General features: G+C 35.9%; 7 protein-coding genes across 7 annotated transcripts; 5 read left to right on the plus strand and 2 right to left on the minus strand.

The window, feature by feature from the left end:
- Positions 1-323: 323 nt before the first annotated feature.
- On the plus strand, positions 324-2,219 carry SAPINGB_P000417 (uncharacterized protein; the record flags this gene model as incomplete). Its single annotated transcript, XM_031995141.1, has 1 exon — positions 324-2,219. One exon carries the CDS (start codon positions 324-326, stop codon positions 2,217-2,219), a length of 1,896 nt encoding a protein of 631 aa, XP_031851032.1.
- Positions 2,220-2,820: 601 nt separating this feature from the next.
- Positions 2,821-4,497, plus strand: SAPINGB_P000418 (uncharacterized protein; the record flags this gene model as incomplete). The annotated part of the gene is made up of 1 exon (XM_031995142.1): positions 2,821-4,497. One exon carries the CDS (start codon positions 2,821-2,823, stop codon positions 4,495-4,497), a length of 1,677 nt encoding a protein of 558 aa, XP_031851033.1.
- Positions 4,498-4,724: 227 nt separating this feature from the next.
- Positions 4,725-5,504, minus strand: SAPINGB_P000419 (uncharacterized protein; the record flags this gene model as incomplete). The annotated part of the gene is made up of 1 exon (XM_031995143.1): positions 4,725-5,504. One exon carries the CDS (start codon positions 5,502-5,504, stop codon positions 4,725-4,727), a length of 780 nt encoding a protein of 259 aa, XP_031851034.1.
- A 739-nt stretch (positions 5,505-6,243) lies between these two features.
- Positions 6,244-6,813, plus strand: SAPINGB_P000420 (60S ribosomal protein uL6; the record flags this gene model as incomplete). Its single annotated transcript, XM_031995144.1, has 1 exon — positions 6,244-6,813. The coding sequence occupies one exon, from the start codon at positions 6,244-6,246 to the stop codon at positions 6,811-6,813; it is 570 nt and encodes a 189-aa protein (XP_031851035.1).
- Positions 6,814-7,025: 212 nt separating this feature from the next.
- SAPINGB_P000421 (uncharacterized protein) lies at positions 7,026-8,933 on the minus strand (the record flags this gene model as incomplete). Its single annotated transcript, XM_031995145.1, has 1 exon — positions 7,026-8,933. The coding sequence occupies one exon, from the start codon at positions 8,931-8,933 to the stop codon at positions 7,026-7,028; it is 1,908 nt and encodes a 635-aa protein (XP_031851036.1).
- Positions 8,934-9,539: 606 nt separating this feature from the next.
- On the plus strand, positions 9,540-11,293 carry SAPINGB_P000422 (uncharacterized protein; the record flags this gene model as incomplete). The annotated part of the gene is made up of 3 exons (XM_031995146.1): positions 9,540-9,770; positions 9,934-10,104; positions 10,214-11,293. The coding sequence occupies 3 exons, from the start codon at positions 9,540-9,542 to the stop codon at positions 11,291-11,293; spliced, it is 1,482 nt and encodes a 493-aa protein (XP_031851037.1).
- A 571-nt stretch (positions 11,294-11,864) lies between these two features.
- On the plus strand, positions 11,865-14,222 carry SAPINGB_P000423 (uncharacterized protein; the record flags this gene model as incomplete). Its single annotated transcript, XM_031995147.1, has 3 exons — positions 11,865-11,890; positions 12,004-12,151; positions 12,621-14,222. 3 exons carry the CDS (start codon positions 11,865-11,867, stop codon positions 14,220-14,222), a joined length of 1,776 nt encoding a protein of 591 aa, XP_031851038.1.
- Between the last annotated feature and the right edge of the window lie 2,261 nt (positions 14,223-16,483).

The raw sequence follows: 16,483 nt of genomic DNA on the forward strand, positions 1-16,483 counted from the left end.
AGCTTAAAGTCTATAAGCCTCAACACACAACATACAACAACAATCATTTCCCTCACTTGGAATTTTCTTTCCTCCAAATTTCCAAAAAGCTTTTTTTTTTCTATTTATTTTTTTTCTTTTTTTTCTTTCTCTTCAATAAAAACAATTACTTTGCTTTTTTTTTAATTAAAGAATATATATAGATTCTCTATTTTTTTTAATTAATTCATAGTTTTGTTTTCAATTTGCTAATTGATTGATTGATTGATTGATTGATTGATTTCTCAAGTTTCTCTTCTATTTTATATTGCCCACCTTTTTTTTTACGTTTCTATTTCCACAACATGAGCGCTGAAGTTTTATTTGAATCCTCCCAAAATGATCAATACCTCGAACTCAGCTCTTTAACAACAGCTCACTTGGATATCGCAGATTGGGCAAACTACCACCAGCACTCTGGCTCTGCCTCCTCAGGCCATGTACCATATCCTGCATCTGTCTCCTCTGCAGAACTTCGAGCCTGGTTCCGTGCATACCCATCCAGCGGGAAACTTCCTTCAACAAAAACCTCAGCAGCTGCACAGCCAAATACCAATTCAGTATCGTCATACTTTGGAAAAGAATACATGACACAAGACCCAAGAAGCCAGGCTGCATTCCTAGAAGCCTTGACAAGCGGGGGGTTAGACCAGAATAGTAGTAAAAGTGAAGTAACACCACAAATAATGGATTTCCCCTCAAGTAGTACACCTCGAAACAAAAACTTAAGAATCTTGGACAACTTGTTGTTGCTAACCTCTGAGTATATCGATGATTCACACCAGAGTATATACATGATTTTCTCATACCTACTGAGGAAAATGGTAGAAGTATGCGATGCCAGTTCTAGTTGGAGCTGGGCTGAAATCTACCTCCGTTCATTCTCCCGATTGATCAGCCAATCTCAAGTTGACCCCAAAGAAGACTCAAGTCAAGCCAAAAATACCCCGTTTTCATCGTCCCCACACTCGCAAACATCTTCATCAACAACTTCTTCTAAAAAATCATCACGTCGCCGGTCAAGTGAAGCCAGGAGAATGTTTCACGCATACCGTACTTCATTTCTAATCTCTCTGACGTGTTACCTGGCCTGTAAAATGGCTGAGTTTGATCCCGCACGTGAACCTCAAATGTCCAAAGTGTTTACCCAGAATATCATACCCATGTTGACCAGTCTATGCAATAACCAGTCAGATGTGTGTGATACCCCAGGTGTAGCGTTGATGTATATTTTTGTGCGTGTAGATATCCCAATTCAAGAGTTGATGTTCAAATACCAGCGAGCTACTCTTTATACCAAAGATCACAAGACTACCGACAAAAGTTACTTTAACAATGAAGAAATCAGTGAAGATGGAAGTACAACGTTTAGCCCAACAACAAGTCTAAGTGAATTGTCCAGCCCAGGCTCTAAGTTGCAATACTTGACTTACAGGCTGATCCATCCTGAATCAATGATGAACAACAATCCAATTAAATTTATCCCCAAGTTCTTACATGTTTTTTGGCTCTGGTGCGTGGCCATGGGATACTACCGGCGATGCTGGACACGGGCAGGGAATGACGCAAACCATATGGCTTCCTTTTCAGCTTCTCTCCTCTCACCCTTTTCTGCCCCGCAGCCCTTGAGGTTTTACAACCAAAGCATTAACGAGGCCACTTTCTGCAGTCAGGACGAGAGTTTTTTACAAGTGTTTAAAAAGCTTGTTATTGACAGTTATATCATGGAGAGTGATGCGAGTGTGCGGCGGTTGTATGCCGTAGTATTTTCCATCAAACGGCTACCCTTTGGAGAAGACGAGTCTGCACCTCCTTCACCGCTCTACTTGAACGGCCGCAACCAGATTCTGTATCATGCCGGATACAGCATGATTCTGAGCGAGTTTGCAGAGCCCCGGATTTATGCGACATCGGTGGAACTCACACGGCTGGTGCAAAACTCGTTATGCAGATTGATTCCAAAACACGTCCACTGGAAGCTGCTTATGTTGTCGTTGTTCAAGGTCCCGTCAACAGCACCGGCAACATCATTGGCACGGTACTATCGGAAAAATAAAAAACTGAGCAGTGTTGGAAGAAGCCTAGTTGCAGTTAAAAAGAAAGTGTTTGTGACGTCTGTACAGCGTGCAATGTTTGATAGGTTTGTATATTATATGCCGTCGCTAGTATGGGATGGTGTTTTAAAGGAAGGCAAGTATTGATGTTTAATGAAAGTGAGTAGAATGTGGGTAAGTTGACCTTTAGAGAGGGTAAAATTTATGCAAATAGAAGTATGTTTTAAACGGTTCCAAACTCTCATTTATAGAATTTCAAATAAAAAGTATTCAAACATTCAGCTTATCAACAGTCATTATGATGATGATCATCAAGTCTTTGTTTTGGCAAGTGAAATTCTTTAAAGTGAGCTTCACCAAACAAAAAAAAATGGTCTACATTCTGTAAAAAAAAAAAAAAAAAAAGAAATTGCATAAATTTGGGTTTTTTTTACAGAAAAAGGAAACGATTTTTGTACATTGAATGAAAAATGATTTATAGAATGAAAAAAAAAAAAAAAAAGACCTACATGAATGGCAAAGTTTGAACGGCTCTATCCCCACACTGGTGAGGGGGAGGCTTCCAAAGAACCTAATTAGACACGAAGAACTAATGGACTTTAAAAAAGGTCCTTTCTCTTTTTTTTTTTTTCTTTCTCTCTTTTCTTCTTTTTCATCATCCTCTTCTTCTCTTTTTTTTTTTAATTTTTAACTATATCTTTTCCTTTTAATTCATTTTGTTTTATTTTCTATTTAAAATCCATTTTTCATGTTGTTAAAATCAATCCTTTTAGTTTTCTTTGTATCTAGTGTAATCGCAGATATAAACTACCCCACAGTCACTGTCAACGGCAATCAAGATATTCGAGGTGCATACTTGGCCAATGGTACTGTAGAGTCGTTTCGTGGGATTCCGTTTGGACAGCCGCCGATTGGCGAGCTCAGTTTCCGACGGCCAGTGGCATTCAACGGGTCATATGCCGGATTCAACGCTACAGATTTCGGGTACGACTGTCCTGCACCCGACATTTTGTCAAGCAATTCTGGGCTCAGCAGTGCTGTAATGCAGTACTCTGGGTATCTTGCGCCAGAACTCAAACTAGGGCTGGCGAAAATTCTTATTAGTGGAGCCAAGGGCGACGACTGCTTAAACTTGAATGTATTTCGACCAGCAAATACAACGGCCAAAGATAAATTGCCCGTGCTGGTGTGGATCTACGGCGGAGCATTCATCTTTGGTGGAAGTAGCTCGTACAAGGGCGAAGTGTATGTGGGCGAAAGCTTACAGATGCAGATGCCCATGATTTACGTGTCTATCAACTACCGGCTAGGGCCCTGGGGGTTTTTGGGCGGCAGGGAAGCTGCAGAAGATGGCAATACTAATGCCGGATTGCTGGACCAGCGATTAGCACTGGAATGGGTACAAGACCACATTGGTGAGTTTGGCGGAGACCCGCAGCGTGTTACGATTGCAGGTGAAAGTGCTGGAGCCATGAGCTGCGCGCACCAAATGGTGATGAATGACGGGGACCATACCTACAAGGGGAGCCCGCTTTTTTCTAGCGTCATTATGCAAAGCGGCGGAGTATTACCGGTTAACAATGTAAGTTCAAGCTGGCCTCAGAAAGCGTTTGACACGGTGATTAATGGGGTTGGATGTGACGGAGCCGACGACAAGATTGCTTGTTTGCGGACGAAAAACACGACGGAGGTGACCAAGGCATCGTCCGGAGTGTCAATGGTAGATGCGTTTTTGGGCTTTAGTCCGCACCCGGATGGTGACGTGATTTCCAGCAATACTTTTGAACTATTTCGTAAAGGCAAGTTTGCCAAAGTACCGTACATTACGGGCAACCAAGAAGACGAGGGGACGTTGTTCACGTCTCTGTTTTCCAACTACACAAGCGAAGCTCAGGTGATTGGATTGTTTCAGAGCTTTTTCCCGGACGCATCTGCTGATGAGGTGGCGGCGCTAGTGGCATATTATCCAGAGAACCCAGCTGCCGGGTCACCGTTCCGGACAGCATTGTTGAATGCGCAGACTCCACAGTACAAGCGAATTTCTGCGTTTTTATGTGACTTGTTGTTCCAATCACCGCGACGTCTAATGCTTGAAAATACGCCTAGTGACGTGCCCGTATACTCATATTTGTCGTCGACTGGGTTCGGGACTCCATACTTGGGGACGTTCCATGCAGTAGACTTGGTATGGCAATATACGTTGGATTTTGGTCCGTCTAAGGTGTACAAACGGTACTGGATTTCATTTGCACATTCTGGGACGCCCAACAACGGAACGGGACTGCCATATTGGCCAGAGTATAGGCAGGCAGAGAATGACCGGAACTTGCTTGGAATCAATGTGGCGACGCTTGGGCTTGTTGAAGATAGTTTCCGAGAGGATGGCATTGGGTTGTTGAAAAATAGTACTAGTTTGCAAGTGTGAGCCGCACACCTAAGACAATCTACAAATACATATATATATATTCATACAACAATAAGGATATCGGATACAGGTTTTTTTTTTTTCTTTTTAGCAATAATGATAATAATAACAATAATAACAATGAATATAATAACAATAATCCAATTGGAACAAATTAGTGTATATGGAGCAAGGGAGCAAGGGGATAAATAAAGAAAAAGTTTGGTATTTTAAGGGTATATGCGCATTTAGATTAAAGAGGAGGGCAGCTCGGCACCAGCCTTTTGCAAGCCGGCAAGACGGTCATAATCACCGGAAAGTATTCTCTCAACAATGAGTTCGTCTCTCTTTTTGATTTCTTCAGGAGAAATGTTGCTCTCCTTGGCAAGCTCTGATCTATCACCCTCATACTTTTCCTGAGCACGGAGTCTAAGTTCCTCGAGAGCCCACTCGCTAATGTCTTCCTTGTCGAGGAAGAGGGCAAAGTAAAAGGCGACAAGCAAAGCCGGGATAAAGCCGTAGTAGATGATGGGTTCCCAGCCTTCCTTTTCGTTAGCGCGGATGACGGACCAAGTGATTTCGCCAGTGGTAGGGTCTTCGACAGGGATTTTGTCCAGAATGCGCTTGCCGTTGGAAAGGTAGTCATTAAGGTCAGCCTGGTTATCAATGTAGAGCTGGATCTGCTCGGAAGAGAGCCTCAGGAGGTCGACAAGGGCCAGTCGACGGTCGTTAGCCAAAAATGTCAGGCTGGCCAGATCTTTGAGCTCAGCATCTTCCGGGCTGCGAGCGGTACCGTCCGGGTTCTGGAAAATCTTGCCTGCACCGGGCAGAGCGTCGAGACGCTTTCGAATGTCGAGTTCACGGTCCTCGCTGAATTTGATAAATCCGGGTGAGGCCTTAAAGTGTGCGGTGGAAGCAAATCTAAGAGCGCATTTGTTGAACTGGGCGGCAGAGCGAAGAATGGAAGAGGAAGTAGTAGTAGGCTGGCTACGAGAGGCCACGGTTCTGAGAGCTCTGAGAGAGAACATTGTGGGTGTATGTGTGAGAATTTTGGTGTTGGTGGTAGTGGGAATGTAAGATGGAAGTAGTTGGTAATAGTTATTGATTTTCAGTGGTGGTGGTGGTGGTGGTAGTAGCGATTTTAGGTAGGGCTATAGGGCCTTTTTTGGGTGTGCGATTAGTGGCAGGAAAAAGTCTTTGGGTGGAGGGTTTTTTTGTAGGCCAATCAGAGCGCGACCATTATGCGAGTAGAAAAAAAAAAATAATAAAAAAAAATAAAAAAAAATAAAAAGCAGCAGAAAATTTTTGTTACAAAATAAATTTGTAATTGTAATAAAAAAAAATATAAATTTAATAAATAAATTAAAAAAAAATTTAATTATAAATTTAATTTAATTTAATTAAATTTAAATTTAAATTTAATAAATTAATTAATTATAAAACCGATTTAAATCACGTGAAATATTACTAATGATGACACATGTAAACATAATCATTGTAATCTATTTAACTTCTTTGCACTGTGACTATTTTATTCCAAAAAAAGAATTAACGGTATCTCTCAGTCTGAATAAGATATTTCAGCACTAATGAAAAATCTATTTGAGCCGCACTCTCCCTATTGTAGATTGAAAATTTTTTTGTAATTCTCAACCAATATATCAAACTTCCCAACCTCTTTCTCTTCTCCTTTTTTTCTTCTTCTTTTTTTTTTTTTCTTTTTTACTCCCCACTAGATAGTCAATCAAAGCCTCAACATCGTTAACAATGAAGTTCATCCAAACTGATCAGACTCTTGCTATCCCTGAGGGCGTCACCGTCGACATCAAGGCCCGCCAGATCACCGTCACTGGCCCCCGTGGTACTTTGACTAAGAGCCTGCGTCACATTGATGTTGCTTTCTCTAAGGTTTCTGACTCTGAGATTAAGATTACCGTCCACCACGGTGACAGAAAGCACGTTGCTGCTCTCAGAACTGTCAAGTCTCTCATTTCCAACTTGATTACCGGTGTCACCAAGGGCTACCAGTACAAGATGAGATATGTCTACGCCCATTTCCCCATCAATGTCAACCTTATCAATGGCAACAGAACTGTTGAGATTAGAAACTTTTTGGGTGAGAAGCGTGTCCGTGAGGTTAACCTCCTCCCCGGTGTTGAGGCCACTATCTCCACTGCCCAGAAGGACGAGATTATCCTTTCCGGTATCTCTCTTGAGAATGTCTCCCAGTCTGCCGCTGACATTCAGCAGATTACCCGTGTCCGCAACAAGGATATCCGTAAGTTCCTTGACGGTATCTACGTTTCTGAGAAGGGCACCATTGAGCAGGAGGCTTAAATTTTTACATAAATACCCACTTCGAAATGTTTTTTGTATAATGATTCCCTCATGATGTTTTTTTTTGATATTTGGCTCGACTTGAAACCGAGCTCTTTTGTGTATATTTTTTGATGGCGTTTTTTATTTTCGCCCGTTTTCCCAAGTTTTTTTTTTCTTTCTCTTTTTCATTTTTTTTCGTACTTTTTATCCATATTGTAGAAAACAGCTATTTAGATTTTAGTTGACTTGTTTACACTAAAGTTATCATTTATAAAGAATTCTTCTGGAGTGAAAAACTTTAATTGTAAGGCCTTTGCAAATTCTCGATCAGAATCGCTAAAGTCGTTTTTACGACCAGCAGCATCGCCCACATAAAAGGATCTCGAGTGATCCACTTTAAGTCCCATACGGCTCACATCTGCCATGAGCTCGTGCCACATGCCACATTCGGGCTTACGGTAAATGTCCTTTTCTTTTATTGGCATGCGTGACGGAGGTGGCTGAGGTTGTGGAGATGATTTCTTTTGTTTTGAAGATTTTGATGAAGTTTGTTGTTGTTGTTGTTTTTTAACAGCTGGTGCACGAGTTGCAGAGTAACACCAAAATGGGATATCCATGGCAGCTGCAATTCTATCAAGACGTTCCTTAAAATGACCATATCGTTTAGTGTCTTCTTTAATAATAACGCCACCTTGGTTGGTGATGATGGCAACAAAGTAAGGCACATTTTCTGGGTTTGTTTCTGCAAGAAACCGACGAAACACTGGTGACACAGATTCTTGAGATAACAAGTCATAGGAGGCAGTATGTCTTCGAGACTTATTAATGAGTTGGTGCTTGACAAGAGTTTGCATATTGTTGCGTACAAATGAATTGAACCACATCCAATCTGCACCATCTTTAGGGAAGGGAGTTTGAGATTGGGTTTTGACAATGGTTGAATCAAGATCAAAAGCAGCAATGGCGATTTTCTTTGCTCCGGAAGTATAATCTGGATGAAGAATAGGTGATGGGGTAGTAGTTGTTGTGATGAGTAGAGTGTTATTACGACGAGCCCAAGTTAGATGAGGGGTTGTAAAAGAAAGAGTTGATAAGGGGAAAGAGGGTTGTGAAATTAAATTAGATGAAGGGAAAGAGGGTTGTGAAATTAAAGATGATGATGATGAGGAGGAAGAAGAAGAAGATGATGATGCTCTTGTTGTTCGTGAAGAGGATGATCGCGTGGACCGTGTGGATGAGCTATAGGTATCTGATCTTGTTCTTTTTCGTGTAGTCTGTGGTGGTAGTTGTCGGTGTTCTTCCTTGTTTTGGTCTTTGTCTTGGTCTTGTTCCTGATCTTGTTCTTGTTCCTGCTGTTCCTGCTGTTCCTGCTGTTGTTGTTGCAATTCGGAATGATGACTTATAGCAGTAGACGAAGCAGCTACCAATACTGGGTCCAAAGACGCGTCGCTAGGGTGTGATAATGGGGTGACAGGTACTGGTAAGTCTGAGAATGCTGAGGTGACAGCAGCTGCTGCTGCAGCTGCTGCATCAGCTATAGACATCTCACCAAACCCTTGAATCGCTTCAAAGACGGTTGGGTGATGATGGTGTTGGTGAGCAGAGATATCTGGGAGAAATGTTTGTGAGGGTAGATGAGCAGGGTGGTGATGTGAAGGGGTTGTAATAGAAGAGATGGAAGAAGAGTGAGGAGGGTCAGCAAGAGAAGAGGCTTTACGTTTTAGTGATTTGACAGGTTGGAAGTATCGCAAGATTGTTCCTGGACGGATTGTAGATGATGATGATGATGATGATGATGACGCGTCATGGTTGTTAGTTGTAGTGTAGTGGTGGTTATGGTGGCGCGGCTGCATGCGAGAGTCCTGGTGGTCGTATGAGATTGGAATAGTTGAAGATGATGATAGAGGAACTGGCATGATTGTAGAGGCAGCAGTTATTAGAGAAGCAGGTTGGACTAGAGGTTGCGATAAGGAAGTAGGTGGTTGAGAAGAAGTAGAAGATTGTTGTAGTTGTTGTAGTTGTTGTTGATGTTGTAGTTGTTGTTGTTGTAGTTGTGGATGGATTTGTTGATGTTGTGAGTAAGATTGAGGAGAACCTGAAGTTAGAGGAGCCAAATTTCTAAGGACGTTATTGTTCATTGTAGATTTGGAGGTGTTGTTGTGTTTCAAGATTTGAGATTAGATTGAAGATTGAAGATTGAAGATTTGTTTTTTTAAAGATTGTTTAAAATGGTGAGATGATAAAATAAAATAAAATAAAATAAAATAGAATAAAATAAGTAAATAAAATAAAATAAAAAATAAAATAAAAGAAAAAAAGAAAAGAAAAAAAGAAAATAAAATAAAAAAAAAGTTTTTGGTGGGATTTTTTTTTTTTATTTTATTTTTTTTTATTTAATGGCGAGAGGAGAAAGAAATAAAAAGGAAAGAGATAATAAATAAATAAATTAATTTATTAATAATAAAATAAATTATTATTATTATAATAATATAAATAAAATGGTGTGAGTTTTATTTTATAAAAGATTTAGTAATTACGTACTTTCTTAGTCATTTACTCAATAAGCAAATTACCCAGAAAGTCAAATGTAAAATTTAACAAAGTTTAACAAATTTAACATAATTTAACAAAGTTTAATTAAATTACTTACTTTTTTTTTAATTTATTTTTATTTTTTATTTTTTATTTCACCACCATTTTTTTTTTTCAGCAAACAAACAAACAAACTTGACAACCAACAAATAATGAAATCAGCAATTGCCTTCAATTCACAGGCTTTACTAATAATACTTTTATTGCCTAAACTTTTTATTTCCTCAGTAAATGCTCAGCAACAACAAGAACAACCTTCAATTGTAGAAACTTCTCCTAACCAGGTCTTAAACACAACTGTAGACCCTCTTTGGGATTCAGTTAGTGAGCTATTTTACGACAATGGTATCTACAACCTTGAAGCAATTGACCTTCGTCTTCATGTAAGTCTTGAATTATTTTCAATTGTTTTCAATTGTCTTTTATTTATTTCTTTCTTTCTTTTATTTATTTCTTTCTTTCTTTTATTTCTTTCTTTCTTTCTTTCTTTCTTTCTTTCTTTCTTTTTCTCTTTCTCTTTCATAACTCTAACTCTTTCTATTATAGGAATGTGAAGTTGTCCAAAACTTAAACAAGTTCATTGAACACGTCGAAGCTGAAACTCCACCATCCTTTGTCCAAAAACTCTTTACAAGTCTCTTCCCATTTGGTCCTGCACTCAATGCTCTTCTTGCAACAACTTACATCTCAGGACCTCCCAACTTTCTTCTTGCATTGGTATGTATATATTATTCCCTCCCATCCCATCCCCCCTTCTTCTACTTGTCTCACTTTAATTCATTCATTTACTAATTTATTTTTTTTTTTTTTTTTTTTTTTTTTTCAGATTCCTCCCAATATTGATCCTTCAAGCCTTAATACCCTTGTGTCCTTTGCCATTGGTGGCCTTCTAGGTGATGTATTTTTACATCTCTTACCTCAGACATTTGTTGGAGAGGCCCATGAGGCAGGTGCAAGGTTTATTATGGTTGATGAGTTTCGTAATACCCTTTTAGGCTTAGCTATGTTTGTTGGATTTCTGTCATTTATTATTTTGGAAAAAACAATGCGTATATTGGGAGCTGGTCATAACCATGACCATGACCATGATTCGGTCAAGATTACCCATAAGGCTCATATAGAGATTAGTGAAAACGATCAAGAAGAAGAAAAAGATGATGATGATGAAGATGATGAAGACGAAGACGAACAAGAAGAAGAAGAAGAAGAAGAAGAAGAAGAAGAAGAAGAAGAAGAAAAAGCAGAAACTACTGGGGCTGACATTGGTGATAAAAATACATTGAAAAAACGTAAAATACATGCAGAAGTCTCTGACTCTTATACCATCGAACAAGATGAACCCGAGGAAACCCCCAGAGCTTCTGTTAAGTTATCTGCTTATCTGAATTTAATTGCTGACTTTACCCATAACATTACTGACGGATTAGCCATCTCTGCATCTTTCTACATTTCCAAGAGTGTTGGTGCAACCACATGTCTTGCTGTTTTTTTCCATGAGATTCCTCATGAAGTTGGTGACTTTGCATTGTTGATTCAAGGTGGGTTTACCAAACGTCAAGCAATGGGTGCTCAGTTTGTGACAGCAGTAGGAGCATATGTTGGTACTTTAATTGGAATTGCCATCAATCATTATGCTAGGGCCACTTCTCTAGTAGATCCATTGGCAGTAGTGGAAGCTACAGGGAAGGCAACAGGATTGTTTGGGACTAATGTTCAGTTGGCTGATCTTACATTACCATTTACAGCTGGTGGGTTTCTTTATATTGGTACAGTAGGTGTGATTCCCGAGGTAATTGAGGCGGATGAGGACTTACCACGGGGGGTTCAAGTACGTAGGAGTTTGGTAAATCTTGGAGCATTGCTTGTTGGGATTGGGTTGATGTTTTTGATTTCAATAGCGGAGTAAAAGAAATGCTTAGAATACTTGGAATATTTGGAATACTTAAAATACTTTTTGTAGGAATAATGTATGGAAATAATGATTTGTTAATTAAGGATTATTATTATCTAAATTATCTAAATAAATAAATGGTCTTATATATTTAGGGGGGGTTGTGTGTGTGTGTGTGTATATATATATAAGAAAGGCTGCTGCTGCTTTTACTATTGTTAGTTGCTGGTGTTGCTGCACCCACACGGCAAGTCTTTAGTAATGAATTTCTTTATTTATTTATTTATTTCCTTTTGCCTCCCTTAAAAATAAAATAAAAAAAAAAAATTTTTTTTCTCACCACCACCAATTTATTTTTTTTTAAATATATATATATATATATACAATTTACAATTTACAATTTACAATTTACAATTTACAATTATTTATATATATATATATATAACCACCTTAAATTGACTTTTCCGATATATTTTTCTTTTTCTTTTTCTTTTTCTTTTTCTTTTTCTTTTTTCTTCTTTATATATATTCTCCTTCATTAAAAGAGTTTCTTTAATTAAGATTTTTTTTTTTTTTTCCCTTTTACATGTCTCTTTTTTATAAATTCTCTTGGTACGTTCCTTCTCTCTCTCTCTCTCTCTCTCTCCCCCCTTATTCTTCTTTGTTCTTATATAAACAAAAAGATAACAAACATCATTAATATCTTTTACTAACTTAATACAAAGGCCCGCTGGCCCAGAATCCGTCGTTGCTACCGGATCTTTCGACAACTGGTCTCAGTCTGTAATTCTCGAAAAATCTCCTACTGATGGCTCTTTTTCAAAATCAGTATCAGTCCCTGTTCCCTCCTCAGAAGAAAAAGTTTACTTCAAGGTGAGTTTTTTTTTTTGTTTTATTGTTTATTGTTTATTTTTTTTTTCTTTTTTAAGCCGCGGCGGTGATTTGTTAGTCGTTGGCAACCAAAATTTATTTATTAAGAAGAATTAAAAATTAAAAAAAAAAAAAATTAAGAATTAAGAATTAAAATTTAAAAATTAAATATTGGTGGGAATGCCTTTTTTTTTTTTTTTTTTGCTGGATGACAACAATTATAATACCAGTATCAGTATTTATTTTAATAATATCAATCAATAGTAATGGTAATGGTAGTAGTAAAGGGTAGTATTAGCCTTTCGGTATCTTCAATTGTATCAACAAGCAAGGCTTTTAATTATTTTTTTATTTTATTGTTTTGGTTCTTATTTTTTTTTTTTAATTCTTAATTCTTAATTCTTTTTTTTTTAATCATTAATCCTATATTCAAAAAAAAAATAAAAATATTCCTTATCTAACTTTTGTTTAGTACGTTGTCGATGGTCAATGGGTCATTGACCTAACAAACAAACAATTCACGGGGTCTGACGGCATCACAAATAACTACTTTGAACTCACAGATCTTTTCTCGCCTAAAGAATTGAACCCTCCAGTATCTTTAGGGGGAAATGACCCATCACCTGAAGCCACTGAACTAGCAGCAGCTATCTCTGCAGCCCCAGGCATTGTCATTCCTTTAAATGCAGAATCTATTAAAGAACTTGAACAGCCCAAGGAACTTCCCAAGGAACTTCCCAAGGAACCTGTTCAACTAGCCGAACTCAATGCTGCCATCTCTGCTAACCCCGGAATTGTCATTCCACCAAATGCCGAGTCCATCAAGGAATTTGAAGTGCCTAAAGAACCTTTAAAAGTTGAACCTACTGTCGAAACTCCTAAAGTTGAACCTACTGTCGAGACTCCTAAAGTTAAGTCTGCCAAGACTCAAGTAGCCGAACTTAATGCTGCCATCTTAGCTAATCCTGGTATTGTCATTCCACCTAATGCCGAGTCTATTAAAGAACTTGAAGCGCCTGAGAAACAACTCAAGGTTGATGAGGAACCACTCAAAGTTGAACTGCCCTCTGCAGAAGTGGCAGAAGTTTCTGCTGCCATTTCGGCTGCTCCTGGTCTTGTCATCCCCACCAACGTCTCTGCTATCCCAGAACTTAGCTCACTACCAACTACTACAGATACTGCCACCACTCTTGAAGACGACGACCTTGTGTTGGTTCAAAAGGAAATCTCGCATGAGCTTGAGCATGGTGCAACAGTTCCTGCGCCAATTCCCACATGTCAGGTGGTGACCTCTGAGTCAGTGGTGCTTGTAGATAGCGTGCCTACAACTGCAGACTCGTTAGCTACGACTGCAGCCACAAGTGAGTCACAGTCTGCAGCAACAACAGCAGCAGCAGCAGCTGGATCGACTCCTACATCGGCATATTTGTCTGCGGCCAGCTCACCAGAGGTGGATACTACTGCTTCAAGTGCTGCGGCTGCTGCTGCGGCTGTATCTTCATCTTCTTCAACTGCAACTACTCCTGCCACTGCTCCTGCCTCTACTCCTGCTCCAGTGGAGAGCTCACATATGAGATTTATGTCGCTACATAAAAAGAAAAAGTCTGTTGCTGCTGCTGCTGCTGCTGCCTCGCCTACAGCTGCATCTGCGGCTGCAGCTGCCACTACGACAGCAACACCTACAACAACATCAACCGCTCCAACATTGACAAAGTCGCCATCAGTTAAGAGAGTTGCATCGCCAGTTTCTCCTGCGGGAGGACCACTACTTACAACAACAACATCACCGAAATCTGCAGCCAGTGGGTCTGAGCATGCGTTGGCCGCAGCATCTGCGGCATCTGCGGCTGCTGCAGCTTCAATTGCAGCTGCTACTGCGTCTATTACAGCGCCTGTTGCGAAGCCTGTTGATGAAGGAGATAAGGAGAAGACAGTTGAGTCTCAACAGCAGTCTTCACAGCAACAGCAGCAGCAGCAGCAGCAACAGCAGCAACAGCAACCTATTGCAAAGAAGACTAATCGGTTTTCTTTGAAGCGAGCACTTAAGAAGGGGTTTTTCAATTCTAAGCATTGATGGGTAAGGTATTTTTTTTTAATTTTGTTGTTTTGTTGTTTTGTTTTTTTTTTTTTTAAATGAGATGGAAATGAAATTTATTACGAGACAATTGGAAAGGATTAATGGATAAGTTTGTTAAAATTTGTTTGATTTGTTGTTGTTTTTTAGTATTTATTATTATTATTATTCTATAGTTTTTTTTTTTTCTATCTTTCTTCTTTTCGTGAATTGTTTCTTTAATTTTTAATAAAATATATATAAAATAAATAAATAAATAAATGAATAAAAAAATAAAAAATAAAAAATAATTATTTTAATTATTTTAATTATTTTAATTATTTTAATTATTTTAATTATTTTAATTATTTTAATTATTTTAATTATAATTGTAAAGGAGTTGAATTAACTGAGGATGAATAATTAAATTAACGGAATTAAAATAAATAAATACGGAAAAATTAAAATTATTTTTAAATGTCCAAACATATGGGAAAAAGTTGAAAGAAGAATATTTTAATTTTTTTTTATTATAAAATAAATTATAAAATAAATTATAAATTATATATTAAAAATTAAAAATTAAAAAAAAGAAAAAAAACTTCATTAAAGAAATTAATTTTTTTTTTTTTAAAACGCCCTTTAAAAGCTTTTATATTTTAAATATAAATTTTATAATAATAATAATAATAATAATAATAATAATAATAATAATAATAATAATAATAATAATAATAATAATAATAATAATAATAATAATAATAATAATAATAATAATAATAATAATAATAATAATAATAATAATAATAATAATAATAATAATAATAATAATAATAATAATAATAATAATAATAATAATAATAATAATAATAATAATAATAATAATAATAATAATAATAATAATAATAATAATAATAATAAAAAGTGATTTTTTTTATCACATGCAAAAAAAACACACACACACGATTTTTAATAATAATAAATAGTTGAAAATAGGATTTCTATTTATCTTTCATTAAAAATGAAAAAGAAAAAGTATGTTTGAATATTAAAGACAATCAACGTTGTTTTTTTTTTTTTTTATTAAGTTGCTAATTGTGCTTAATTACTTACGTATAAAAGACTTTTAAAAATTAAAGGCTTTTTCGTCTTTTCGTCTTTTTGTCTCTTTTAGAAAAAAAATATATATATATATTATTCTTTCCTTTTTTTTTTATTTTTTTTAATTATCAATCAAATGTTAAATAATAATTACTTTCAATTATCACTTTTGTTAAACCAACCTCCTCCTTCTCCACTCAGTAATAAAAAAAAAAGAAAAATAAAATAAAAAATTATATATATATATATTTATTTTTTATTTTTTATTTTTTATTTTTTATTTTTTATTTTAAAGTTTTTTTTATATTCGTTTATCGATTAAACTCTCTCGTTTTTATGTTAAATGCAAAAGAGTTTATCAAAAAAATATAAGAAATACCCCTTTTTTTTATTTTATTTATATATATATATATATATATATAATGCGCGCATAAAAAAAAATTAAATGGACTCAAAAAAAAAAAGTATATATATATTGTAGTAAGTAAGTAAGTAGCATAATTATGAAATAAATAGAGTAAGCCGTGCAAAATGAGGTAAAGGGAATTTGAAAAAAAAAAAAAAAAAAAAAAAAAAAAAAGATTGGAAAGGATTTTCAATTTATTTACATATATATATATATATATATATATATTGAACTAAAAAACTAAAAAACTAAAGAAGAATAAGAAATAACAAGATCTTACCTATTATTAGTTTTATAATTTTTTTTCTAATTAGATTAAACGATCGTATATATATATATATATATATATATATATATATCTGAGTGGGTCATTAATATTTATATATACATATATCTTTTAAATCTCTTTAAATATCATTTTGTAAAAATTAAACATGAAAAAAAAATATAACAATAAAAACTAAACTAAATTAAATTAACATGACTTACTTAATTACTTAATTATATAAATCAAATATTTATTTATTAATTTAAATGTTAAAACTGTCAAATAATTTCTTTCATATCTTTTGCAGATTATTATTTTTTTTTTTTTTTATAAATATAAAAAAAAAAATGATAATTACTACTTTTGGGAATTAAAATAATAAAATAAGTAACACGCGTCATACACGTGTTTCTTAAATAATAATAATAATAATAATAATAATAATAATAATAATAATAATAATAATAATATTATTATTATTATTATTATTATTATTATTATTATTAT

This window comes from Magnusiomyces paraingens (genome assembly GCF_902498895.1).
Source record: "Magnusiomyces paraingens strain CBS 517.90 genome assembly, contig: contig1, whole genome shotgun sequence".
NCBI classification, from domain to species: Eukaryota; Fungi; Ascomycota; class Dipodascomycetes; order Dipodascales; family Dipodascaceae; genus Magnusiomyces; species Magnusiomyces paraingens.